General features: G+C 41.9%; 1 protein-coding gene across 3 annotated transcripts in view; it reads right to left on the minus strand.

The window, feature by feature from the left end:
• The window catches only part of LOC124621849 (transmembrane protein 131), a 386,383-nt gene that overhangs the window by 84,004 nt on the left and 274,487 nt on the right, over positions 1–27,892 (minus strand). For all 3 annotated transcript variants that reach the window (XM_047147293.1, XM_047147295.1, XM_047147292.1), the window contains exon 17: positions 26,933–27,148. In XM_047147293.1, the coding sequence (XP_047003249.1) occupies positions 26,933–27,148 (216 nt within the window). The remainder of the gene's footprint in view (positions 1–26,932; positions 27,149–27,892) is intronic.

The following is a 27,892-nucleotide window of genomic DNA, read 5'->3' on the forward strand; positions in this document are numbered from 1 at the left end:
CAGCACAGCTAAAGACATTATAGCTTCCCAAACAGAAATGTCGCTTGACATCATAGTGGACCTGGCAGACAGGATTCAGGACACAATTGTCCTGAGCTGCACTTCACTTGAAACAGCAGGCCACAGTACATCAATAGGGGTGTGTGCACACTGTAATATTTCTGGATTTGCAACCATCATATTCATGTATAAGAAGCTCTTCATAGAGCAGTTGAGAAAGCAGCACTTGCAAGATGACATAATAATGATGACAGATGGTTTGTTAGGTACTGGTATTGTGAGAAAGGCCACCTAATTTGTGGTCCTTTTCTGCAATTGGTTGCTGTATTCAGAAGTTGCACACCAAAATGACAATCTTCTATTGTTAATATTAGACAAACTAAACAGCAAAATTTACTTACATTTCATATTTAAAGCATCTCTCGATAGCGTGCTATCATTCCATTATTCCACAAGTATTAATAACCAGCAGAATAATAAACAACTGCTAAATGAAAAGGCAGGCAAAGCACTTTGGTGATCTTCGGATTGCGCCTAACTTGGACGGCGGGCAAAGCGGTTCAGCTGTAAGATCACAGCTGGTTGGGAAGTGACAGAGGACAGACATGTTGTCTGCTGCAGTCGGTGTTAGTGAAGACTTTATTAGTAATGTATGGTTATTTCAAAATATAGTTGAGGACAGTGTGATACTAACTAAGGAATTATGCAGTTCATTAATTTGTTGAAGAATAGAAATCATTTGCAACCCTAAAGTGGAATGTAATTGTGCAGTTTTTCATGTTCTGCCAATAAAAAGCTAGTGGGATTCTGTATAAACAAACTGATTGGAAATTTAATTATTTTTAAAATAACAGTTTCTCACTAAGAGTTTCTTACAGCCTCAAGATAAGGGATTCACGACCTATGTGCTGTTTTCTACGCAGGAGACAACAACTACAGAAGACTGCAGATTGGTGAACATTTACTGGAACTTATTCATTCCACTCATGGCAGTGAAAACAAACAGGCACCTTGCATGTACTGCAATCTTAGTACAAATGAGATCAGTGACATGTCATCTATGGTAACACAGAGGAGTTATGAAAGAGAGAAACATTTTTGAGGGAAGGGGTTTTTCATACGTACATATACATCTCCCCTCTCTCTCTTTTTCAACTTGCTGTTAAGATTAGAAAAGCCTCACAAACAACGTTGACACACTAAGTAAACAGATCAGTGAACTACTCTCTGAATGGGTATGTTTCTGTAAATGATCAAGAAGCCATTCCTCCATGAACTTCTCAGCAGCAAATGACACAATCCAACTACACAATTGCTGGTATCACTAAAAGTTCGAAGACCGAGTGCAGAAGTGCACTTCGCCGTGTTCTTTACTGAATCGAAATGACTGTGTGAAGTAGGCATACCCGATTGTCAGTCACTGTATCTGTGCCTCTTCATAACAGATTGCAACATGGGATAAAAATTTTTAGTGGACAATGATTTTGATCTATGTATTTTGCCCTGAACCCTGTTACACAAGTATCGGCCATGGAGCTGGTTACATATTTCTGCGGGAAACAGTTCACCCATCACAACTTATGGAATGCGACACATTCACAACATATGGAACGGAACACATGGAATTACTTTTTTGGCTAACAACTCATCCACCTTGACTTAGGGAACACAATGCATGGGACTATGACATGAGCTCTGTGGAATTTTGCTGTGGCAGATGTGACAGAACCAGTTGTCGGGGCCGACATTGGCTAACAACTCATCCACCTTGACTTAGGGAACACAATGCATGGGACTATGACATGAGCTCTGTGGAATTTTGCTGTGGCAGATGTGACAGAACCAGTTGTCGGGGCCGACATTTTAGCACATTATTGCCTACTGCCAGACAGGGTCAATGCACACCTCGACAGCATCACTTGCCCTTCTGCCGACAGGTTTCAACACAGCACAGTGGTACACAACAACAACCTGATCTGGTCAACAGGCAGTAGATAACGTTGAGCTATTGGGGTTGCTCCCAGATATCGTGGGATTTTTAGTGGACAATGATTTTGATCTATGTATTTTGCCCTGAACCCTGTTACACAAGTATCGGCCATGGAGCTGGTTACATATTTCTGCGGGAAACAGTTCACCCATCACAACTTATGGAATGCGACACATTCACAACATATGGAACGGAACACATGGAATTACTTTTTTGGCTAACAACTCATCCACCTTGACTTAGGGAACACAATGCATGGGACTATGACATGAGCTCTGTGGAATTTTGCTGTGGCAGATGTGACAGAACCAGTTGTCGGGGCCGACATTTTAGCACACTATTGCCTACTGCCAGACAGGGTCAATGCACACCTCGACAGCATCACTTGCCTTTCTGCCGACAGGTTTCAACACAGCACAGTGGTACACAACAACAACCTGATCTGGTCAACAGGCAGTAGATAACGTTGAGCTATTGGGGTTGCTCCCAGATATCGTGTGTCCTCCAGGCACCACAAAACAGGTACATCACGGCACCATACATTATATTAATACTATTGCAGGCCCACCAATTTCACATAGACCTAGACGACTTGCTACAGGCTGCTATGCTGTTGCAAAGGCCAAATTTAATTCCATGTTGAAAAAAGACATCATCCATCCACCCAGCAGCCCATGATAATCGCCTATACGTTTGGTCCCGAAGAAGAGTGGTGCAGCTATCTATGCGGGGATTTTTGTGCCCTTAACGCTAGGACAAAACCAAATCATTATCTGTACCATTATTGAGAGACTATAAATCTGCACTACAGGGCACAACAGTGTTTAGGATGTTAGATTGTGCAAAATCCTGTGCTCAAATTACTGTAGCTGAGAAAGGTATACCGAAAATGTTTATCATCAATCCATTTGGCCTCTTTGAAAGCTAATTCACGACATTTGAATTCAGAACTGCTGCCCAGACATGGTACGGTGCTGCAAGGGTTGTTGTTTTGTTTTGCACATCTTGATGATGTCCTCGCTTTTTTCGGTAACAGCGGAGGAATATGGACAGCATTTACTTGAGGTTTTTTGATGCCTAGACAATTACAGTGTCATGTTAAACACTGCAAAGTTTGTGTTGCTTGAGGCTTTCCCGACGGACATGTTGCATGTATGGTTCTCGGGCGAGACGTCGCATGTCATAGTGAAAACTCCACAATATTTCGTCAGCGCAACTGGCCGACATCTTCAGGTGCGACGAACACACTGCTAAGGCAGCACCAGGGCCCCCTATTTATGCCAGTTTTAGGCAGGAAGTGCGCATGCGTGGAGGCGCCAAATTCGATGGCCAATAGCGACGATATCAACTGATAGCTGGAAGGACAGTAACGCCACCTACAGGATGAAGGACCAAATACTTCGGCGCATGCGCGGAGGCTGCCGCCGCTGCTCTGCACTGCCATCGGCAGCCCCAGCGACCTCTGTCGGAAGCCGCAAGGGCGGAGGCTGCCGCTGTTACTCTGCGCTGCCATCGGCCGCCCCAGCGACCTCTGTCGGAAGCCGCACGCAAAACTGCGCGTCCACGTAGGCACCTTGATTATCCTCCCATTGTCAACAGAATATTTATGTTGCTGGCGAATCGTCGTCCGTCTTATGACCAATAGTATTCCTCTCTGCTCGAAGCGACTTCAATATGGCCAGTGCAGGATCCCATGCTGAACTAAGCTGAAAGCCCGTGTCTCTGTTTACAAGATTCGTCGAGCTACGTATTTCCACTGCTTCCTTAATAACACTGTCCCAGTACGAACTCGTCGATGCGAGAATTTTTGTATGTTGATAATTCATAGAATGTCCTGTACTGAGACAATGCTCGGCCACTGCAGACTTTTCTGGTTGCTCCAGACGAGTGTAGCGTCGGTGTTCAGTGCATCTCTCTTCTACAGTGCGACAAGTTTGTCCGATGTACGACATGCCGCAGCTACAAGGAATCTCGTAAAAACTGGGTCTTCTTAGGCCAAGGCTGTCCTTAGATGAGCCCAAGAGAGCTCTGAGTTTTGCTGGCGGCCTCCACGCATGCGCACTTCCTGCCTAAAACTGGCATAAATAGGGGGCCCTGGTGCTGCATTAGCAGTGTGTTCGTCGCACCTGAAGATGTCGGCCAGTTGCGCTGACGAAATATTGTGGAGTTTTCACTATGACATCCGATGTCTCGCCCGAGAACCATACATGCAACTGCAAAGTTTGTTTTGGGTAGACAAAGATCAGCTTTGCTGGCCACTTAATATCACCAGAAAAAGCTGAAGCCACATCAAGTATGCCACGACCAGAGACAACTCAAGAACTGAGAAATGTTCAGCAATTCTCGATTTTTATTGGTCCCATCTACCTCATTCAGCAGAACTTCAGGTGCCTCTTATCAAGGCATCATCTGGTCCTAAAGTAAATGGAAGAACATCAATACAGTGAACAGACACAATGAATGCCACTTTTAAATCAGCTAAACAAACATAGTAAAAACAGCACTTCTTGCTCATCTGGCATCAGAAGCACCTCTTGCACTTGTAGTGGACAACAGCCACACTGCAATCAGCACTGCATTACAACAATATGCAAACAATGCCTGGCAGCCTCTCATGTTCTACTCTCATAAACTCTCCCAACACAACAAAAATGGAGCACATATGACTGTGAATTATTCGCAGTGCACAAGTCCATAAATATTTTCTTAGACAGCTGGAGCCAAGTGAATTTGCAATTTATACAGGCCACAAACCCCTCAGCTACACCTTTTCGCAAGATAATGACAAGTGTTCACCATGACAAAACGATAAATTGGAGTTCATCGCACAATCAGCACTGACGTGCAACATATATCATGGATTGATGACGTAGTGGTGGACTGCCCTTCCCATATGAACAGTATCATGGAGGCAGTTGACTTCACACAGCTAACCAAGACACATGAATCTGACCAGTTACAGTGATTTTTAACAGACACTGCATCTGGTCTTCCTTTCAACTGAGTCTTACCAACTTTTTGGGTGCAAATGACAACTACACTGTTAGGTTTCAAATGGTAGAACTCATCTGTTCATACCTTCCCCGTTCTATAAATGTGCTTTTGAAAGCTTATGCAACTTATGTCACCCCAGTGTCAGAGCAACAATTAAACTAATAACTAGCCATTTCATATGGCTCAGAACACAAAAGACTGTTGAACCTCGGCTCGTGTGCACTCACAATGCAGTGAAGCAAGATTTCTCACCATATCCACGCCCCAGTGCGAGATGTTCAATACTCAACAGCACAATTTGCACATGTTCATTAGCCCCCTTTAGACAGACAACAAAATCTTTCTAGAGTGACTCTTCATTTTACTGGATGGCTAGAGGCCATCCCAGTGGACAACATTTCACTGAAGATGCTGACTACTGCCTCTATGTCACAATAGGTATCAAGCTTTGGTTGCCCAGCTGAGCAAATTTTGCAGAGTGTTTGAATGCTAGCACTGATCCTTAAAATCACACTAATGTGGCTTGAGTCAAAATGGACATCAGTGTTACCATTAATCTTACTCGGCCTACATAACATTTGCAAGTCTGACCTGGACTCTTTGCTGGCTGAGTCAGTATGTGGAAAAGCTCTACAGCTACCTGGTGAATTCATTGACCCACGTGCTTTCATGATGGATGAATGAATCACATTTCATTACTCACTTAAGAGAATGATTATCACAAATCCAGCCATGTCAAGCATCACATTGTGGAACTGCACAAAACTTTTTGCATCACAAGTTGCAATCCTGTATGCATGTAATATTGCACAGAGATGGGAAGAAACCTGCACTGACACCTCTGTATATTGGTCTGCATCATATCCTTCACAGAAGCGAAAGAACATTAGACATTCTCATCAATGGCCACGCATAACACTGTCCCAATTGATAGAGTGAGCCAGTTTTCATTTTGCAAGAAACATCACAGCCAAATTTCCAACACAACGAGTTGCAGCATATGCCTAAAATTCAACAACCTCTATTGGAATCATTGTCGGCTCAACCACCACCCCATATGTATTCCGGTTGGCATGAACACTTTCTCGTGTGATTTCTGGGTGATGCTTCTGGCACAAATTGAGGACGATGCTCCAATTTCGCTATGGGGGCTGGTGTAAAGACATGCAGCAAACCACAGTAACATCAGGTGGATAGCTGATTTGCTCTATGAGCTGTGAACAGGGTTCACACACTGGCTGCCAGGAGCACTGTGACTGGTTTCTCCTTGCGAAGTTCTGTGACCATTAATGTCTGTGGGTTTTTTTTTTTTTTTTTTTTTTTTTTTTTTTTTTTGTTACCAAACAAACTTTGCAGTATATGCCTGTATGTTAATTAGTTATGCAACAGCTTCTCTCTGAATTGTTCTACAGATGAAAATGCAAGTTTGTTCTGAATAAAACAATGTCTGAAGACACTGCATTATGTTTCACATGTATCTTCAGTGTATTAGAACTCACCATACCTATTAAGTCAAGAAACAGACTGAGACAAAACCATCACTGATAGTTACTATCAAATGTCAATTCCTTAGAACTATTGCTTCCTCACATATAATTTGTCTCGCAAAACAGCTCTGAACTGGGTACAATCTGCCAACCTACCTGCTAGATGATCATTAAGGATTAATGGTCATACACAGCCAATCACCAATTTCCAACACGGTTACCAACTGTTTGCAGTCAATAATTCGTCTACCAAGTCTCCAGAATGATCACAATCCCTAGTCACTTCTACAAGCTCTATTTTAAGATAGCTTTCTACAATGAGAAGCAAGCAACCAACCTTGCACATTGAATCAAACAAACTGCTAGAAATAAATCACAAAACGGTAATAATATGAAGTTCAGATGAGACACTACTCTTGATGTCTGGTTTGTATAAAGCATTCAAGATTTGCAACAAGCAATATTAACACTAGAAAACCACCTCACAGTAAATAACAAAACTGAATAACACAGAGGTCCAGCTACCCAGGCAGGAGGAGAATCCAGTAGTGGACATGCATCATTTTATGTTAGTACACTTTTTTAGTTTTATTCAGTGATGTCACTCACAAACTCCTGTCCCCCAGAGCTTCTGTCATGAAGTGAATATTATCTGTATTTTTATCTGATTGTCAAGTATTTATTTACAATTAAAGCTTTATTTCCTGCAGTAGCTTCCAACTGAGCTGAGTTTCTAAATAAAGTAACTGCTCATGCGTATGATTTTAGTAGTGCAATTTATTGCTTTTTTTAAGAGCCTGTGAATCTCATGGTCTTAGGTCACTGTGGGAACTCTGCAGAGTAGATTTTGGTGTTGGTTTATTCTTCTCGTTTATATTTCTCGTATATATTTATATTCTTCTCTCAGTACCAAATGGGTTCATCTGCTGCAGGGGTCTATTTGTTCTTTCTCAATTAGTCCTGATTTCTTTATTTATATTTTGAGATTGTATACATAGTATGATATGGATAGGGACTGTGATAGTTGTGTGCAGACATGAGGAGAGCTCGCCACTGAGCATAAATAGATGAAAGCTGCATTGGCGATGGGCAACAGGCTTCAGGCTTCCATTCAGAGCTGCAGTGACGTTGGGGCACCAGTGGTAAGGTCTGTGACACCTTTGGTGTCATTGGAAACCGCTGTTAACCCTGTTGTTGCTGTGTCTCCTGATATGCAACAAATGACCAGTCTGTCTATATTCAAGAGTGTGTGGCAGACAGTGGTGGGTTCATGTTCTGTGAACAGAATATGAAAGTGGAAATAGGCCACACAGCTGGCTCCTTAGGCCCTAGCAACAGGTACAAGATCCTAACCACCATTGACAACACTTCTGAGCCAATGCGGGATGCTTCTCCTGTTGGTACAGATGCCAATGTTCCTGCTAAGTCTGGACAAGTGCGGAATGCGGGTATGCCATCACTGAGAGCTCCAATGCTAAGCAAGTTATGGAACTCCTCTGGGAACTAGTAGGCAGATTGGGAAAGGATGCAAGGTTACACTTGATATGTTTGCCGGGTGGATGGCAGCTTCATCTGTGACTTGGGGGAGACTGGTGGTGGGGCTACCAAGCACACTGGGTGTAACCTTCTGCAAATAGTGGCACGTCAGCAGGAATGTTGCCTGTTGGATGGGTTCTGAGGCCACTATTGGTTCCTTTCAGCAAATGGCTGATACGGTGAAGGCAGCTAGCACCACAAATGGCGTGCAAGCTAAGCTCGCTATTTGTAGCATTGTATCCAGAATCAATCGCAGTCCTCTGGTTTGGAGCAGAGTGAAAGATCTAACCAGAGGTTCATACAGGTACAGTTTAGCGACAGTATTGGGCATGAATTTCTCATTCTTTGCTACCAGATGGAGAATTGTAAGGTTTCCCTAATAGGTCAGGCTTGTACTACACACAGGAAGCAGCTACCAGGGTAGCAGATTACTTATGGCATGCACATGGGTTTTTTAATGTTAGAGGATTATCCCCTTGGGATCAGAGATGAATTGCCCACTGGAATCGAAGATAAATCAGCTGCATTACTATTAGAGAATGCTTGTCCTTATGGAACAGAAATAGAAAGGTTAATATGATATTAGTAAACTGCAAGAGCATCCTTTAGGTCCCAGAATTAGAGTCACTTGTTAAAGGCAATAATGCCACTATAGTGTTAGGAATAGCAAGTTGGGAGAAACTGGAAATAAATAGCAATGTAATTCTAAATTCAGAATGGAATATTTATTGTAAGTATAAGTTAGAAACAAGAAGTAAATAGCAGTGAAATCTTAAATTCTAAATGGAATATTTATTGTAAGGATAGGTTAGACAGCGAAAGTGGTGGTATATTTATAGCAGTACAGCATTTGATACTTGGTTACAGTAGTATGGATTCCGAATGGGAATTAATCTGGGTGAAGTGTGGCATTAAAGGTAGGTACAAAATGGTAATCGGGTGCTTTTAAAGAATGCCTGTGTCGGGAGCTGTAGTGGTAGAATGATTCAGAGAGAAATTGCAGAATTTTGTGAAAAAGTTTCCTGATCTTGCTATTATAATAGGGGGTGACTTGAACTTGCCTGGTACAGATTTATAAAGTCAGGATATCAAAACTGGTGCCAGAGACAGGTATTCATGTTACATTATTCTGAATGTATTGTCCACAAATTACTTTGACCAGACAGCTAGCCACCCTTGTGAAGGTAATATCTTAGACCCCCTTGCAACAAAGAGACCTGAACTTTTCAAATCAGTTAATATAAAAGAAGGTATTAGTGACCATAAGGCAGTGATAGCATCTGTGACTGCAGGTATTAAAAAGAATGTTAAAAAAGGCAAGAGATATTTTTGTTTAGCAAGAGAGTCAGAATAGAAAGTGGTGAGTATCTGAGTAGTCAACATCAAATAATCAGTGCTGAAGAGGAAAATGGGGAGCACAAATGGAAAAATTCAAAAGCATCATTCAATGTACTTGAGATGAGAATGTTCCAGGCAAGGTCTTTAGGGGTGGAAAGATCCACCATGGTTTATTAGTGCTATTAGAAAGTTGCTACGTAGACAAAGAGAATTTCATTACAGATTTAAGAGAAGCCAAAACCTATCTGACAAACAATAGCTGAACAAAATGAAAATAAGTGTAAGGAGAGCAATGAGAGGAGCATTCAATGACTTTAAAAGTAAAATTTTGCAACTGATCTGACAAAAAACCATAACAGGTTTTGGCCTTATATAAAATCAGTAAGCAGTTTGAAAACATCTATTCAGCCACTCAGTCTATTCAGTGACCTTACTTGCATCGAAATGGAAGACGAAAGAGAGAAAGCCAATACAATGAATTCAGTCTTCCAAAATTACTTCACCCTGGAAAATCACAATATAGTCCCTCCTTTCAATGTTTTTATGAATGTCAAAATGCAGATATTGAGATAAGTGATTGTAGAATAGAAAAGCAACTACAACTGCTCAGTAGTGGAAAGATGCCAGGATCATATGAGATCCTGTAAGATTGTACAGAGAGTATGTGAAAAAATTTGCTCCCCTTCTAACAAAAGTTTATCATAGGTCACAGGAGCAATGAAGGGTATCTACAGACTGGAAAAAAGTGAAGGTCATTCCAGTTTTCAAGGAAGGTTTGTAGGACAGATGCACAAAATTACAGGCTTGTATCACTGGTGTCAATCTGTTGTAGAGTAATGGAACATGTTTTGTTCTCATGAATTGCAGCAATTTTGGAGAGCAAAAATCTCCACAAAAATCAATGTGGGCTCCGTAAACGGGGAACTTGTGAAACTCTGCTCACCCTGTTCCAACAAGAGATCCACAGTGCTGTAGACATAGGCACTCAGGTTAATTCCATGTCCCTTCACTTCAGGAAGGCATTTGACATTGTCCCATACTTGCATTTAGTGAAACAAATAAGAGTACCGAATATCTGACCAAATTTGCAAGTGGATTCAAGGTATCTTTGCAGCTTGAATTTGACACATCACTCTTAAACAGAACAAAATCGACATATGTAATGGTAATTTCAGCATTAACTCAAGGAAGTGTGATAGGGCTGTTACTTCTTACAGTATACATAAATGAGTTAATTGGAAATGTCAAGAGCTCCACAAGGCTGTTCGTGTGTGATATAGCTGTCTATAAGAAGCTAGCAATGCCAGAAGACTGTAGCAATTTGCAAAAGGACCTGCTGAGGATTGATGAACAGTGCAGGGACTGGAAGTTGACCCTGAACGTAAACAAATATTGTGCACACATAGGAAAAGAAATCCACTACTGCATGACAGCAGTGTTGATGAAAGATTACCGGAAACAGTACCCACCACAAAAATCTAAGAGTAACCATCCAGAATGACCTTCATGACCACAAAAAACAAATGTCAGGAAAATCAGTTGCCAGACTGAGATTCACAGGACGGATCTTAAGGAAATGTAACTCGTTCAAGAAAGAAGTGGCTTACGAAACACTTGTTCGAACAATTTTTGAATATTACTGATCACTCTAGGATGCTTATCAAATCCAACAAAGGATGGTGTGCTTCATCATGGGATCGTTTAGTCGGCACAAGAGCGTTATAGAGATACTCAACGCACTCCAGTGGCAGACATTACAATAGAGGAGTTACGCGTCACAGAAACTGAATTTCGAGAGATTAAGTTCTAGGAAGAGCCCGAAACATATTATTTCCTCCCACATTTGACCACAATGAGAAAATTTGAGGAGTTAGAGCTAATACAGAGGCTTGCCAACAATCATTCTCCTAGGCATCATTCACGAATGTAACTGTGACTGGGGGATCAGTTAGTGGTACCAGAAGTATCCTCGACAAAACACTCATTACTGTTACCCAGCAGTGTTAATAAAAATTAAACAGGACACAATACTTAAACAATGGTACCTAAGAGAATTTTAAATAAATAAAAATTCTGATGAAAGATAACCAACTGACATAGTGGCAGTTGATAAATCTTCCCACATACAAGCAAGTGTTCTCTCACTCAGCTAATTAGCATAGATTGTGGTGAAGAAGAATCTGAATAGTGCTCAGAGTATTGCAACTAAAACTAGAAATTCCCTCTACTATTTTAGCATTACAAACCACTAACAATCAGTTCAATCAGTACTGAACCTTTTTCCACATTCTTTTGTACAAAGTTAGAGTTGTTTGAAATAAAAAGATCCTGATTGCTCAATTACAACAAATTCATGAAATAATCCACAATAATGGCTTAAATATCCTCTCTACAGAAGTAAAAACAAGAACAAGGTGGAAGAACAGAGCTAGCACTTCACACTGTTAACATAAGCAGAGCTTTCATTGCAAAGATTGTACGTACCATGGACAAATTTAGTGAAAACGCAATAGTCCTCCCACAAGCAAAATTAAAGTTTAGGAAGACTTGAGGTTCTGGAGACCTGGAATATACAGCATTGGATGTGCAAGTGGCCACTACTACACTGACCACAAAAAGCAAGCACTACATAGAGCAACACACTAGACAGTCCCTTCAGTCACATAAACAAGCTTGTGATGGGTTAGCAAAGCATCATCAGATGAGACGTTTGAGTTGAAATAAACTGATGTGATGTGTCATGCCAATGCATTCCAGCACACTAGGATCGAAAATCCGTAGAAACAGGAGTAGCCAATATCGTGCTTAATGAGAAAAATTCAACCACCTGTGTTCCACAGATGACACTAATGCAACACATAACTCATCTGTGATTTCCAAGTGACAGAGGATCCAATGTCTACTGACCACCACACCTAAGACTCTATGACTCCTACTCCTTTCAGTCATATGGCCAACAGCAGTCTCCCCACTATCTTACGAGACTTACATTTTTCAGAATGTTTAGAACGATTGCTAGCCCCTCAGAAATATAGAGGGGCAATTCAGTATCTATTAACTGCTGCCATAATATAACAACCAGAAAATTTGTGATTATATTTAGAAGCAGAACCATGATGTTCCTTGTATAACACAAGACTCTGCCATTAACCAACTACATATTACATATATAGTTCCCTGTAAGGTAACATTTATTACTGTTGTAGGTGTGCTAGTAAGGAGAAGAAATGCGGACTCGTCAAGCAGCAAATCAGAAAATTTTATCGCCTGAATTTATTTAAGAACAGAAAGGTATATCACAGTAAATTAAGCAACAATTTCCAGAAAATAAAGATTATACAGACACAGGGCAAAGGGGGTAAATATTTAACAAAGGTATTTATGGAAACAGCAAATGACATCACACATTTGAAGGAAGTAAAAGAAAATAAAATCTAATGAAACACAGCAACTATCTAAGGCAATCAAGCAAACAATAATAGCAACATCATACAATTGATACATATGCTAACTTAAACAAAATTATTTAGAAATATCATCAAAAGGGTGTTAAAAGGTATAAAAACATTAACAGTGCTGTGTCAACTCCTCTCCCTCTAGATTTCACAACACGTGGTAATGAAAATGGCATCTAGCTGCCTGCAGAATCATACTGCCAGGGCTGGATGGATTACCTCACGCCAGGATCTAAGGCCTGATGACCAACTATGCTGTGTCCTTGGTCTACCTGAGAGAAAATAACGCAGTGTCGTAACGAACCTGGGCCAGGTGACTATACGTACTCCTTATTCAGACCTAACAGTCCCTTATGTTGTCTGTGCCTGATACTGACACTGAGATGTGCTCCACACCATCTCATGGCCCAATGTCAGTCACCCAGTGACATCTACATCCAGCTGCTACCTGCACTAACTTCTGGCCTCTGGGCAGTTCCTAGACCTGATACTGCTGGGGTTAGAACTAGCACCATCCAGCTGGGGTCCCCTGGAAATGCCTCTGAGCATCTCCAGCAGGAATTGGTTTAGAGCCTATACACCAGCACACCTCACTCCTGACCAACTACCATGCTGCCACCTGTCTGGTGTACATGTTCTCTGCTGCCACGGACTCGCATCTGTAGGTGCTGATGTTACAGCCATCAATGGGATGTCGAGTTCAGGGCCCTGTCCTATCTTGCCTTTATATTGCTGCCCAGCATTGCAGGTCATGTCCACCAGAGCCTGTCACTGCTGGCCCACACATCTGGCGTCCAGCAGCCCATGCCACATTAAAATCTTTTGCAGCTCCACTGGGATTGGTTACAGCACAAGGCTGCCACACCATTGTGCCTTGCCAAGGAGCTGCACTGCTCTTGTCATAGCACCCCAATACACCCCATCCTCTGACCCCTTGGCTGAGGACCACAGGGTTTCTGCCTGACCACGTCTTAAGAGTTATCACCAACTGTCATTGTACTGCGACGCTATTACAATGATGTCAGAAGTAGCCACCGACATCGAGCAACACTGTGGGTCAGTATGCAGCACTGTTATTGAAGCGCTGTAAGGTGAGTGACTACAAACTGTTTTGGCTGTTTTCCACTTGATGGTTAAAAATGCTGGTATACATCCAGTTTGATGTGCACAGTGTAATTTGCTAGGTCACGGTGTCCTTTGCATTCAGTTCACGCCAGGTGCACATGGCTCATGCTTAGGCATCAGGATTAAATACTGTTGGTGAAGTTGTAACTATGATGTGAATGAGAAGTCCTTTCCTGTGTTATTTTTCCTAATTTATTTTTTCCTATTGCTATAGACACAGCCTTTACAATGAGTCAACCAGGGGAGCAAGGGGTCAGTACAGAGGTGGTTCAGTCTTTGCTAGAACCTGTGGCTCAAATATGGGCATACAGAGGTAGATGCATTAAGTGATGAAGGAGCCTTGTGCAGTTTGTAAGCACCCATCCTAAATACTAGAGCCACTAACAAACTTTCTGCCTTTTTGGTTAAAGAAAGAAAGTGTGTTAGCATTAGTGGGCAGCCTTTTGACAGCCACAATGCTGGATTGTTGATAAAAGAGGATTCTTGATAAAAGACACATTTGTTATGTATGGCTAAGGTATGTTTAATACGAGATGCGAAAAGGTATGTAATGTATCATGAAGAGTTAAGAAATGCTTAGATGTTTGAATTACTGAGGAAAGGCTTATCGCAGTGATACAGGAGATAAAACAACTGTAGATATTATTGAAAGCAGTTAAATAGTTTGTCGCAACAACAGGGCAAACTGATTGAATGTTTCATAGATGGAGCAAGGAAACTCAATAGGTTTAATTTGATGGCGAATGGTGGCACAAATAAGGTCCTCCTACAGGGAGGAGAGCAAAGGGTCTTACAAGCATTTTTGCAGTGGTTGCCACTGGATGTATCAAGCAAAGTGCGGGCAGAATTTCCACGAGATTTAGCTGGAGCCATAGTAATGGCAACAGCTTTAGAAGAGACAGACACTGTAACCCTGTCTGTGATTAAAAGGGTATTTTTTCCGCTGACATCAAGAGTTACCATTGCAGGTGATCAGGCCACTTGCGATGAGACCGTCATCAGTTGCAGTGCAGAAAATGTGGAAAAGCACACATCAGAAACAGAACTGCAGGCAGAACAGGGTGCAGTATAGGAATGTATGCAATGGAAATAACACATCATTAAATGGCAATGGTGGCACCAGGGCCTCTGAGTCGCACTCTCAGTAAATTTTAACACAACTGAAACATATGCATGTACAGAATTTTGCTTAACTGGGTTAGTGGGTGGAAGGAAACACAAGTTTTTAGTGAACACAGAAATGCTAATGTCTTTGGCAAGTTTATACCTTATGGGAAAGAGGCAGTTTTACCCACCACAGTAAAAGTTATGTGGTCTGTGTGGTAATGACAAGCATTCACCAAGATTGATGATATATAGAGGTATGATGGTATGTTGGTACAGGTGTAAGAAGAGGCAAAGGATACCAGAAACCTATTGGAAAGATATTCTACTCAGCTGACCAACCAGAAACGGGAAGTGGTATATAATACCACAGTGTTGCGAGAGTTAACAGCGAATTGGACTAGCTACATAATAATGACAATAAGTTTGATGAAATTGTGATCTAAGCCGAGTGCAGTCCTGGCTAAACCTACTGGAGACTCAACTGGCCACAGATAGGGTGTCGGGCACTCTTGCTGATAGCATAAGGGACGCTTACACAGAGTAGCTGAGATACAGGACAGCTAACACCTACCTGCTGAAATCAAGTCAACTCCTGACCAGTCTACAGCAGGCACAAGAACAACTGCCAGCTAGGCTAGAATCTGCTGCACGTCCAGAAGGAGAAGCCTTATCACTATACCACCATCTCACATCAGTGGAGGTCAACACTGACTATGCTCACCCCCAGCTCACAGAGCCGTACCATGTCAACAGGTCGCAGTATGTCTTCCAAATGCCATCTTTGCCTCTAGCGGATGACATACCATTTTGACACAAGTGTGTGGCAGTGTGAGGAGCGAGTCAGACAGTGGCAGGAGGCGGAGCAGGAAGGGCTCTTCAGGCACGGCATGTTGAGATTTGGGCTACATGATTTCTCTATGGCACTACTGGACTTCAATATTCTGATTGGGGTCGCGTGTCTGAAAATAAATTGTCATTCTGCCAGCTCTGGAGGACATGAGGCAGCCGAAGTTATTCCTACTGTGGAAGTCCATGGTTGCAGCACCCTGGTTAAGAGGGAAGTATGCTGTCTTAAGAGCTATGGTGAGGTATATTGCTTCTATTGAGTGAATTTGGGAACAGTGTGAGGTTTGCAAAATGTTATTTTCTAGAATCTATTTCATTGTGTCGCCATCTGCTTATGAGCCTTAACCACCTTCAAGGCTACTAGAACTATAAAAAGCAAACAATTGAAAATCCAGGATTGAATGTAACAATATTATGAAAAGGGAAGTTGCCACTCACCATATAGCGCAGACACTGAGTCGCAGGTAGGCACAACAAAAAGACTGTCACAAATGAAGCTTATGGCCACTAAGGCCTTTTTAAAAATAATAAGAATAGAAAAAACCACCACACAACACACACATATACACACACCACACACACGCGCAAACACATCTCACACACGACTGCAGCCTCAGGCAACTGAAACCACACGGCGAGCAGCAGCATCAGTGCTTCTTAATGGAAGTGGCAACTAGGTGGGCATAAGGAGAAGGCTGGGGTGGGAAGGGGGAGGGATAGTAGGGTAGGGGTGGTGGACAGTGAAGTGCTGCTGGGGTGAGCGGATCAACGAGGTGGAGCAATGGTAGGGCAGCTATGTGCAGTCAGGAGGTTAGATGGATGGCAGAGCAGAGGTATGGAGAGAGAGAGAGAGAGAGGGGGTAGAGGAAAAGGAGAGAAGTAAAAAGACTTGGGGTGTGATGGTGGAATGAGGACAGGACTGTGTAGTGCTGGAATGGGAACAGGGAAGGAGCTGGATGGGTGACAACAATGACTAACAAAGGTTGAATCCAAGAGGGTTTCGGGAACATAGGATGTATTGCAGGGAAAGTTCCCACCAGCATAATTCAGAAAAGCTTGTGTTGGTGGGGAGGATCCATATGGCACAGGCTGTGAAGCAGTCACAGAAATGAAGAATGTCACGTTTGGCAGTGTGCTCAGCATCAGGGTGGTCCACTTGTTACTTGGCCACAGTTTGTCAGTGGCCATTCATGCGGAAAGACAGCTTGTTGGTTGTCATGCTCACATAGAAAGCAGCACAGTGGTTGCAGTTTAGCTTGTAGATCACATGACTGGTTTCACAGTTAGCCCTGCTTTTTATGGGTTAGTTGATGTTTGTGACGGTACTGGAGAAGGTGGTGGCGGGAGGATGTATGGGACAGGTCTTGCATCTAGGTCTATTACAGGGATACGAGCCATGAGGTAAGGGGTTGGGAGCAGGAGTTGTGTAGGGTTGGACGAATATATTGTGTAGGTGCATTGGATGGCGGAATATCACTGTGGGAGGGGTGGGAAGGATGGTGAGCAGGACATTTCTCATTTCAGGGCACAACGAGAGGTAGTTGAAACCTTGGTGGAGAACTCTGAAAATACTGCCTCAATCTTCCTGCTTGCTTAAGCCACAGTCGAGGGTATGCTGAGTGTGAGTTCAAGAGGTCTGCACATGTCGTTACCAACTGCTTATTACACCAGTGCAAATTTGTGATTTTCTGTAATTAAGACATACTGTGTTTTTACCTTGTTGCATATGATAGCTTTGTGATCTTTGGTTTAAGTTTCCTCATTTATATGGTGTGAGTGGCTTTGATGCTACCTACCTGACTTGTTAATTCTGGGAGAAAAGGATTCATGCAAATTTCTTGGTATTTAAGGTACTGTCTGCTAAAACAATCGAAGTTAATTTGCCAACTGTGTGCATCTATTCAAATCTTGTTGATTTTCTGTCCAGTGGGCAGCTTCTTGCAATGATAGCACAACTAAGTGTTTTCTTTTTTTTACTGAATTGTGGTTGTTAGGCAAGTCTTCTAATCTTCTTGTTGAGATTTTGGAGTGTGTTCGGTAATAAGACCCTGATTGTTTTTTTGCGATTAATATTGGAGGGCTTTGTTCCTGCCCCTTTATTGATATGTGCGATTGTGGTTACACTTGTAGCCATATTGTGTTGAGTTCCATGACTGAGGGGTTATAGATCATTTATGATTTGATTATTTCTTGCCAGGTAATACTAGCCAATTTTCTTGCGAGGTAATACTAGCAGTTACTAGTGCTGTGCGCAGAATTGTCTTGATTATCCGGGGGGTTTCCATATCTGATTTAGCCGAATAACTTTTTGGGTGCAGCTGGTTGGATTCTGATATTGCGGGTTGCACTGCCTCTTGATCTACAGTACTTGCATGGCCAAAAAAATTGCTTGTCGCAACATTGCACTTGTCTTGTTTTTTTTTTAAATTAATTATGTATTTTTTGAAACATGTGAGAGTACTTTTAGGGAACTGAATGTAGATTTTAAGGTCATTGTTCCCGTAAGTTTTAATTCATTTGGTCAGTAGTGTTTTGGAACATTCTGGGATACCAGGCAATTGTATTTCAGTAAACAGGCTGTCAGAAAATATGACAAAATGAATTGCCAAATTGTTTCTGACACAAATTCTTATTGTTGTAGCTGTCGTTCTGAAGCATACGAACTGTACTAAATTTTTGCTTTGTTCTTCTGTCACATAAGCATGTACTAAAATTTTTTCTGTGTCCTAATGATTACATTGTATCTCATTAGAGGAATTAATATTTAATGATAAGTGATTAATTCTCAACGAACTGCAACGAATTTCTTTGCCTCTGTGATAGTTAAGTGCAAAGCTCATTTGATGTCTATGAACACATATCTTTTCGTAATCATATAACATATTTTGGGTTTCCTATGTTTTTAAATGAGAGAAGGAAACATAGTAGGTGAATATGGATTGGGGGACAGAAATGAAAGAGGAAGCCGCCTGGTCGAATTTTGCACAGAGCACAACATAATCATAACTAACACTTGGTTTAAGAATCATGAAAGAAGGTTGTATACATGGAAGAACCCTGGAGATACTAAAAGGTATCAGATAGATTATATAATGGTAAGACAGAGATTTAGGAACCAGGTTTTAAATTGTAAGACATTTCCAGGGGCAGATGTGGACTCTGACCACAATCTATTGGTTATGACCTGTAGATTAAAACTGAAGAAACTGCAAAAAGGTGGGAATTTAAGGAGATGGGACCTGGATAAACTAAAAGAACCAGAGGTTGTACAGAGATTCAGGGAGAGCATAAGGGAGCAATTGACAGGAATGGGGGAAATAAATACAGTAGAAGAAGAATGGGTAGCTTTGAGGGATGAAGTAGTGAAGGCAGCAGAGGATCAAGTAGGTAAAAAGACGAGGGCTAGTAGAAATCCTTGGGTAACAGAAGAAATATTGAATTTAATTGATGAAAGGAGAAAATATAAAAATGTAGTAAGTGAAACAGGCAAAAAGGAATACAAACGTCTCAAAAATGAGATCGACAGGAAGTGCAAAATGGCTAAGCAGGGATGGCTAGAGGACAAATGTAAGGATGTAGAGGCCTATCTCACTAGGGGTAAGATAGATACTGCCTACAGGAAAATTAAAGAGACCTTTGGAGAGAAGAGAACGACTTGTATGAATATCAAGAGCTCAGATGGAAACCCAGTTCTAAGCAAAGAAGGGAAAGCAGAAAGGTGGAAGGAGTATATAGAGGGTCTATACAAGGGCGATGTACTTGAGGACAATATTATGGAAATAGAAGAGGATGTAGATGAAGATGAAATGGGAGATACGATACTGCGTGAAGAGTTTGACAGAGCACTGAAAGACCTGAGTCGAAACAAGGCCCCCAGAGTAGACAATATTCCATTGGAACTACTGACGGCCGTGGGAGAGCCAGTCCTGACAAAACTCTACCATCTGGTGAGCAAGATGTATGAAACAGGCGAAATACCCTCAGACTTCAAGAAGAATATAATAATTCCAATCCCAAAGAAAGCAGGTGTTGACAGATGTGAAAATTACCGAACTATCAGCTTAATAAGTCACAGCTGCAAAATACTAACACGAATTCTTTACAGACGAATGGAAAAACTAGTAGAAGCCAACCTCGGGGAAGATCAGTTTGGATTCCATAGAAACACTGGAACACGTGAGGCAATACTGACCTTACGACTTATCTTAGAAGAAAGATTAAGGAAAGGCAAACCTACGTTTCTAGCATTTGTAGACTTAGAGAAAGCTTTTGACAATGTTGACTGGAATACTCTCTTTCAAATTCTAAAGGTGGCAGGGGTAAAATACAGGGAGCGAAAGGCTATTTACAATTTGTACAGAAACCAGATGGTAGTTATAAGAGTCGAGGGACATAAAAGGGAAGCAGTGGTTGGGAAGGGAGTAAGACAGGGTTGTAGCCTCTCCCCGATGTTGTTCAATCTGTATATTGAGCAAGCAGTAAAGGAAACAAAAGAAAAATTCGGAGTAGGTATTAAAATTCATGGAGAAGAAATAAAAACTTTGAGGTTCGCCGATGACATTGTAATTCTGTCAGAGACAGCAAAGGACTTGGAAGAGCAGTTGAATGGAATGGACAGTGTCTTGAAAGGAGGATATAAGATGAACATCAACAAAAGCAAAACAAGGATAATGGAATGTAGTCTAATTAATTCGGGTGATGCTGAGGGAATTAGATTAGGAAATGAGGCACTTAAAGTAGTAAAGTAGTTTTGCTATTTGGGGAGCAAAATAACTGATGATGGTCGAAGTAGAGAGGATATAAAATGTAGGCTGGCAATGGCAAGGAAAGCGTTTCTGAAGAAGAGAAATTTGTTAACATCCAGTATAGATTTAAGTGTCAGGAAGTCATTTCTGAAAGTATTTGTATGGAGTGTAGCCATGTATGGAAGTGAAACATGGACGATAAATAGTTTGGACAAGAAGAGAATAGAAGCTTTCGAAATGTGGTGCTACAGAAGAATGCTGAAGATTAGATGGGTAGATCACATAACTAATGAGGAAGTATTGAATAGGATTGGGGAGAAGAGAAGTTTGTGGCACAACTTGACCAGAAGAAGGGATCGGTTGGTAGGACATGTTCTGAGGCATCAAGGGATCACCAATTTAGTATTGGAGGGCAGCGTGGAGGGTAAAAATCGTAGAGGGAGACCAAGAGATGAATACACTAAGCAGATTCAGAAGGATGTAGGTTGCAGTAGGTACTGGGAGATGAAAAAGCTTGCACAGGATAGAGTAGCATGGAGAGCTGCATCAAACCAGTCTCAGGACTGAAGACCACAACAACAACAACAACATGTTTTTAATAGTACAATGTGGGTCAGTATGACAGGGTATTAAAGTCTTATTTAAATGCAAAGTAAACACTGCAGCACATGTTCAGGGACATGAACATTTATGAAACTTCCTGACAGATTAAAACTGTGTGCCAGACCAAGACTTGAACTCCGGACCTTTGCCTTTCGCAGGCAAATGCTGGTAGAGCACTTGCCCACGAAAGGCAAAGGTCTCGAGTTCGAGTCTTGGTCCGGCACACAGTTTTAATCTGTTAGGAAATTTCATATCAGTGCACACTCCACTGTAGAGTGAATATCTCATTCTGGAAACATCCCCCCAGCTGTGGCTAAGCCATGTCTCCGCAATATCCTTTCTTCCTGGAGTGCTAGTTCTGCAAGGTTCACAGAAGAGCTTCTGTGAAGTATGGAAGGTAGGATATGAGGTACTGGCAGAACTGAAGCTGTGAGGGAGGGTCGTGAGTCGTGCTTGGGTAGCTGTGAGTCGTGCTTGGGTACCTCAGATGGTAGAGCACTTTCCTGCGAAAGGCAAAGATCCAGAGTTCAAGTCTCAGTCCGGCACACAGTTTTAATCTGTCAGGAAGTTTCACATCAGTGCACACTCCGCTGCAGAGTGAAAATCTCATTCTAAAAACATGTATGAAATTTGATCACCTTTGAGACTTGTTCTTATTGTTCTGAATGTGGTTTTAATTAATTGCTGAAAGCTTACATGTAAAATTTTCTAAATTGGTTTGATTGATCTTTTAAGAATAATGTGATTGAATAAATGTTTTGGTCATGAATGATGCTTAGCCCATATTTGGGCCTAGTCGTCCCCCTCCTAGACAACAACATGCAGCAGTATGTACCACTCACATCAATGGGGGGTCAACATGGCTCACGCCTGCCTTCGCATGCTAGTATCTTACCAACACGGATACCAATAAATGTACCAGTAGTGGATACCAACACCAATTATGAATGTCATTTAATTCACCCATATGCTATAACATGGTGCATTTGGGAAAGTTTTTGCAAGCTAAGACAAGGGGAGGTTTGTCAGTTATCCATATGGAAAGAACCGTGCATTAATGTCAACATATGATTTGCAGTGGTGTCAGACAAAGCATATTACCATATGCCCAACCAGTGTGATCCAATCTGACACAGAGACATGTGACATGAAGTTATTTCTAGAAGAGATAGTTGTGCAATGAGTGTAGCCCACGAACCCAAGAGTTTGGTGTTGCTCAAAACATTGTTCCATGTGCATGAGGAGCATTACAAACCACAGGCACTGCTACCCAGAGGAGAGGAGGTGGTTGAAGATGATCAACTACAGCAGTAGATGACCATTACATTGTGCAATAGGCAAGAAAGGACCTATGTTAAACAGCAGGAATAATTGAAACAACATTTAACAGGACTGCAAGACACACACACACACACACACACACACACACACACACACACACACACACACACTCCACAGTGGCACGGTGACTACTTGGATATGGTCTCTTTGCCTGATGACCTGTACATTGTGTTCCGTTTACATTGGTACATCAGCGGCACTGCTTGTGATAGTGGCAAAAGCATAGAGAATGGACCCAGATGAGAGGAGATTCAGTTTGATTAGTGACTTAGCATGTATCCTTATATAGCGAGAGATAGGAACACACAATGTACTCAGGAACATTGTCAAACATGAGCGGTTTGGTGGGCCAAGTGTTATGGTGTGAGGAGGCATAATGTTGCATGGACATACTGACCTTCAAATCTTTGAATTCATTACACTCACCTGTCAAATGTTATTGTGACACTGTACTCCTTAACGATGTGCATCTTCCCGTGGGGGCATTCAGCCCTCATTCCATGTTTTCGTACGACAGTGGGCGATTGCACTGAACAGTGCGTGTAGGAGCTCTTGGAACACAAGGATATTCAGCGAACAGACTGGCCTGCCTGTCCCCTCCCACACATAAATCCCATTGAGCATGTGTGGGCTGTATTGGAGAGACATTCAAATGCACCAACGACCATCCAGCAGTTGTCAATCACGCTGGTGGACGAATGGAATGCCTTGTCGCAATAACTCCTTATCAACATTACGGCCAGCACGAGAATACATCACAGACCATGCAAAGCTGTCTACGACAATCATATCCTCTATTAAGAACCATGTCCTGCCTTTTGAAATGTCCAGAGGACCATCACAAATGACGGTGACTTCAATGTAATTATAGTCTCTGAATAAAAGTGTCATATCTGTTCATCTCATTGGTATACCTTTCAGTTACATTACATACTGTAGTGTAGCAGTTCTTTGTATGTATGGTCCAAGTTTCATTGGAACTATGGCACTTCACAGTGACAGATCATGCAAAAGTTACACTCCTGGAAATTGAAATAAGAACACCGTGAATTCATTGTCCCAGGAAGGGGAAACTTTATTGACACATTCCTGGGGTCAGATACATCACATGATCACACTGACAGAACCACAGGCACATAGGCACAGGCAACAGAGCATGCACAATGTCGGCACTAGTACAGTGTATATCCACCTTTCGCAGCAATGCGGGCTGCTATGCTCCCATGGAGACGATCGTAGAGATGCTGGATGTAGTCCTGTGGAACAGCTTGCCATGCCATTTCCACCTGGCGCCTCAGTTGGACCAGTGTTCGTGCTGGACGTGCAGACCGCGTGAGACGACGCTTCATCCAGTCCCAAACATGCTCAATGGGGGACAGATCCGGAGATCTTGCTGGCCAGGGTAGTTGACTTACACCTTCTAGAGCACGTTGGGTGGCACGGGATACATGCGGACGTGCATTGTCCTGTTGGAACAACAAGTTCCCTTGCCGGTCTAGGAATGGTAGAACGATGGGTTCGATGACGGTTTGGATGTACCGTGCACTATTCAGTGTCCCCTCGACGATCACCAGTGGTGTACGGCCAGTGTAGGAGATCGCTCCCCACACCATGATGCCATGTGTTGGCCCTGTGTGCCTCGGTCGTATGCAGTCCTGATTGTGGCGCTCACCTGCACGGCGCCAAACACGCATACGACCATCATTGGCACCAAGGCAGAAGCGACTCTCATCGCTGAAGACGACACGTCTCCATTCGTCCCTCCATTCACGCCTGTCGCGACACCACTGGAGGCGGGCTGCACGATGTTGGGGCGTGAGCGGAAGACGGCCTAACGGTGTGCGGGACCGTAGCCCAGCTTCATGGAGACGGTTGTGAATGGTCCTCGCCGATACCCCAAGAGCAACAGTGTCCCTAATTTGCTGGGAAGTGGCGGTGCGGTCCCGTACGGCACTGCATAGGATCCTACGGTCTTGGCGTGCATCCGTGCGTCGCTGCGGTCCGGTCCCAGGTCGACGGGCACGTGCACCTTCCGCCGACCACTGGCGACAACATCGACGTACTGTGGAGACCTCACGCCCCACGTGTTGAGCAATTCGGCGGTACGTCCACCCGGCCTCCCGCATGCCCACTATACGCCCTCGCTCAAAGTCCGTCAACTGCACATACGGTTCACGTCCACGCTGTCGCGGCATGCTACCAGTGTTAAAGACTGCGATGGAGCTCCGTATGCCACGGCAAACTGGCTGACACTGACGGCGGCGGTGCACAAATGCTGCGCAGCTAGCGCCATTCGACGGCCAACACCGCGGTTCCTGGTGTGTCCGCTGTGCCGTGCGTGTGATCATTGCTTGTACAGCCCTCTCGCAGTGTCCGGAGCAAGTATGGTGGGTCTGACACACCGGTGTCAATGTGTTCTTTTTTCCATTTCCAGGAGTGTTATTTTCTTCTCCTTCGGTTTCCATTAGGCTTCATAAGGATAGCAGAAACTGAAAGGGGAGTCAGACAAGGAGATTCCATTTCGTCAAAACTATCCTCGGCAGATATAAATGAATTTTTCATGCTCTTAAACTGCAAAAACAAAGAATTCTTTATTAATAAAAAATATCTAAACTGTCTATATTTTACTAGTGACATGGAAGATTCTACAAAATTAGAAAATTCCAAAATGACACCTAATGGAAGATAGTATACATCATCAGATAAAATGCAGAGCCTGATTATACAAATAAGTGAGAGGCCACAATGATGATCTATGGAGCATGCAAATAAATAACTAAAAGGCTTTAATGTGTGGAGAATTTGGACAAAACCTTTACATAGCACCGTATGTAAAATGGCTGCTGCTATATATGATGACGACGACGACAATGATGATGATGATCATAACCATGTATACAATGACAATGTGCTCTCTTCACAAAATAATAATAGACGTACAAAATTTCTGATTAATGACCATTCTATCTAATTTGAAAGTAAATAAATTCTCTCTCTCTCTCTCTCTCTCTCTCTCTCTCTCTCTCTATCTATCTGTCTATCTATCTACCTTCCTCTCTCTGTCGCTAATGATTGCATTTGAGTGCACTGGCAAACAAAGGGTATCTCCTTGTCAGCTGCTAAAAAATTTAAAAATAATATCTATTCCACCACTGCACATTCATGATGTCTTGATTTTCTTATACAAAAAACAACATTTCTTGAAATGTTCTGTTTCCAATAAAATTATAGTACCCATCATGGAGAGACTGTTTAACTTCCTACACACCATGTACTCCTCTTTGCCCAAACAACAGACACTATGGGGTTAAAAGTTTACAAGAAACTCAAACAGAGGAATAAATTCAACATGAAGCATGGCTCACTGAATAGTTTACTTTTTTCTTTTCTGGCAGAAACATTTTATTATCCTGTTGAATAATTCATAGATATCAATTTCACTCTTTGCAAAGGGGATTTTTTGAGACTGAAAACTGTAGTGAGTGTTAATATATGTACCACAGGGTAATGTATACAAAATAAATTACTCTTATAAAAATGTTGCATTGTAAATGCTGATGTGTCTGATTTATAACAAACCAAACAATTTGGAAATTGGACATAATCCAGTAAAAAAAAAAAAAATCCAGTAAATCACATCTCCCTTAGAAACCACCATTAAGCTTTGTGATCTTGATGATCTAATGTTCATCCTGTCATAAATGGTCCATTCTTTTCGCAAATTTATCTCATTTAACTTTGCGGCCAGATGTCGTCCCTGTCGCCACAGTCATTAATTAAATTAAGGAACCAAAGTAGTATGTGGCATCTGTCTGTGAATACTGTAAACTTTATTCCGTGTGTTATAATATTTTAAGTGTATCTGTATCATGTTTTCTGTGGTGGAGATGGAAGACCAGTCCTGCATTTGCCTAAACAAGTGTGTAAAATTGACTAAAAACAATAACACTCAGGCTGACTGGTGCACCAAACCAACACTCATTACTTTACAATTTAATGAGTTGACTCGATACTGCTGTCAGGAATTTGAAGAATTATATGTTTACCACCAGCTGTACAAACTTGTTATTTATTTTCTACCAGTTTCAGTCACAGTGACCATCTAACGCAAAGCTTTTTTTTCTTCGCATGAAGACAGTTGCTGTGACCAAAACCAGTAGAAAATGAATAATACATTTGTATAGCTGATGGCAAACACGCAGGTCTTCAAACTCTTTAAACACACCATCTGGATATGGCCTTTACCCAGGTTTAGATCACCTCCCTGTGTTGTTGCTAGCATGGTATATGTTAAGTGATGCAAGCAGGTTAGCATTAGGTTTTACAATGAGTACATTAATGTGGACTATCATATATTACACATACCTTACAAACAGAACAGCAGAATTTATGGCACTTTTTGTAGGAGCAAATCCAATTTTTGTACTAATTCTTTCTCCTGGCTGTAATAAAAATGGAAGACTATCTGGATGCACGTTAATACCAAACAATTTTTCTATATGTGCTATGTTCTCAGCATTATTTTCTAAAACAAATTGCTTCAAAGTTCTCTCTCCACTCTCTGCAGTGCGAGGATAAAACCTGAAACAAAGATCGACAAAGAAAATAACTGTGTGTAAAACGTTTACATGATAAAGATTGGTTGCAAATTCTTTATTTCCTTGTTCTTTTGATTTATTCCATAGTGCCCTACAACCACATTAGTTCAGGTAAGCAATGCATTTTCAACATCTGAAATGATAATACAGTATAGCCGAATGTCTTCACATAAATAAACAAGCTCTAAGAAATCAAATTCCATTTACAGACAACATAAACCTGCATAAATGAAAAGCTTATTGTCAGTCTTCTGAAATGAAACAGGTATTCTACTCTTTTTTTCCTCCTTTCTTTTAAAATTTAAGTTCAGGCCTCTGTATTTTCTTATAACTGTTATTAGTTGATGAATAATACTTCTGTTTGTGTGGTTTAACATAGATAAAAAAGGCTTTGTGACAAAAACAAGAACCAATGAAGTGTTCAGATGATGTGTTGCCTGAAAAAAATTGTTCTCCGAATGTCGGGCCTTTGTGTCCGGAGATGGCGATAGTGTGTATGTGACTTTCTTGTATCAATGTGTGTGCGTTTTCTACTTCTGAAAAATGATTTTGCCCAAAAGCTGAAATATTTCCAACTAATTTTTCACTGTGCCTATCTGCGACTCAATGCCTCCTCTATGTTGTTAGCAGCAATCTATCCTTTCCATGTTCTTCATAATAGACGTATCCAACTTGCAACACAGTATGGAGACGAAGCACCCCTAGATACAATGAGCAATAAACTTTA

The sequence above is a fragment of the Schistocerca americana genome, chromosome 7 (assembly GCF_021461395.2).
Source record: "Schistocerca americana isolate TAMUIC-IGC-003095 chromosome 7, iqSchAmer2.1, whole genome shotgun sequence".
In the NCBI taxonomy this organism is placed as follows: Eukaryota; Metazoa; Arthropoda; class Insecta; order Orthoptera; family Acrididae; genus Schistocerca; species Schistocerca americana.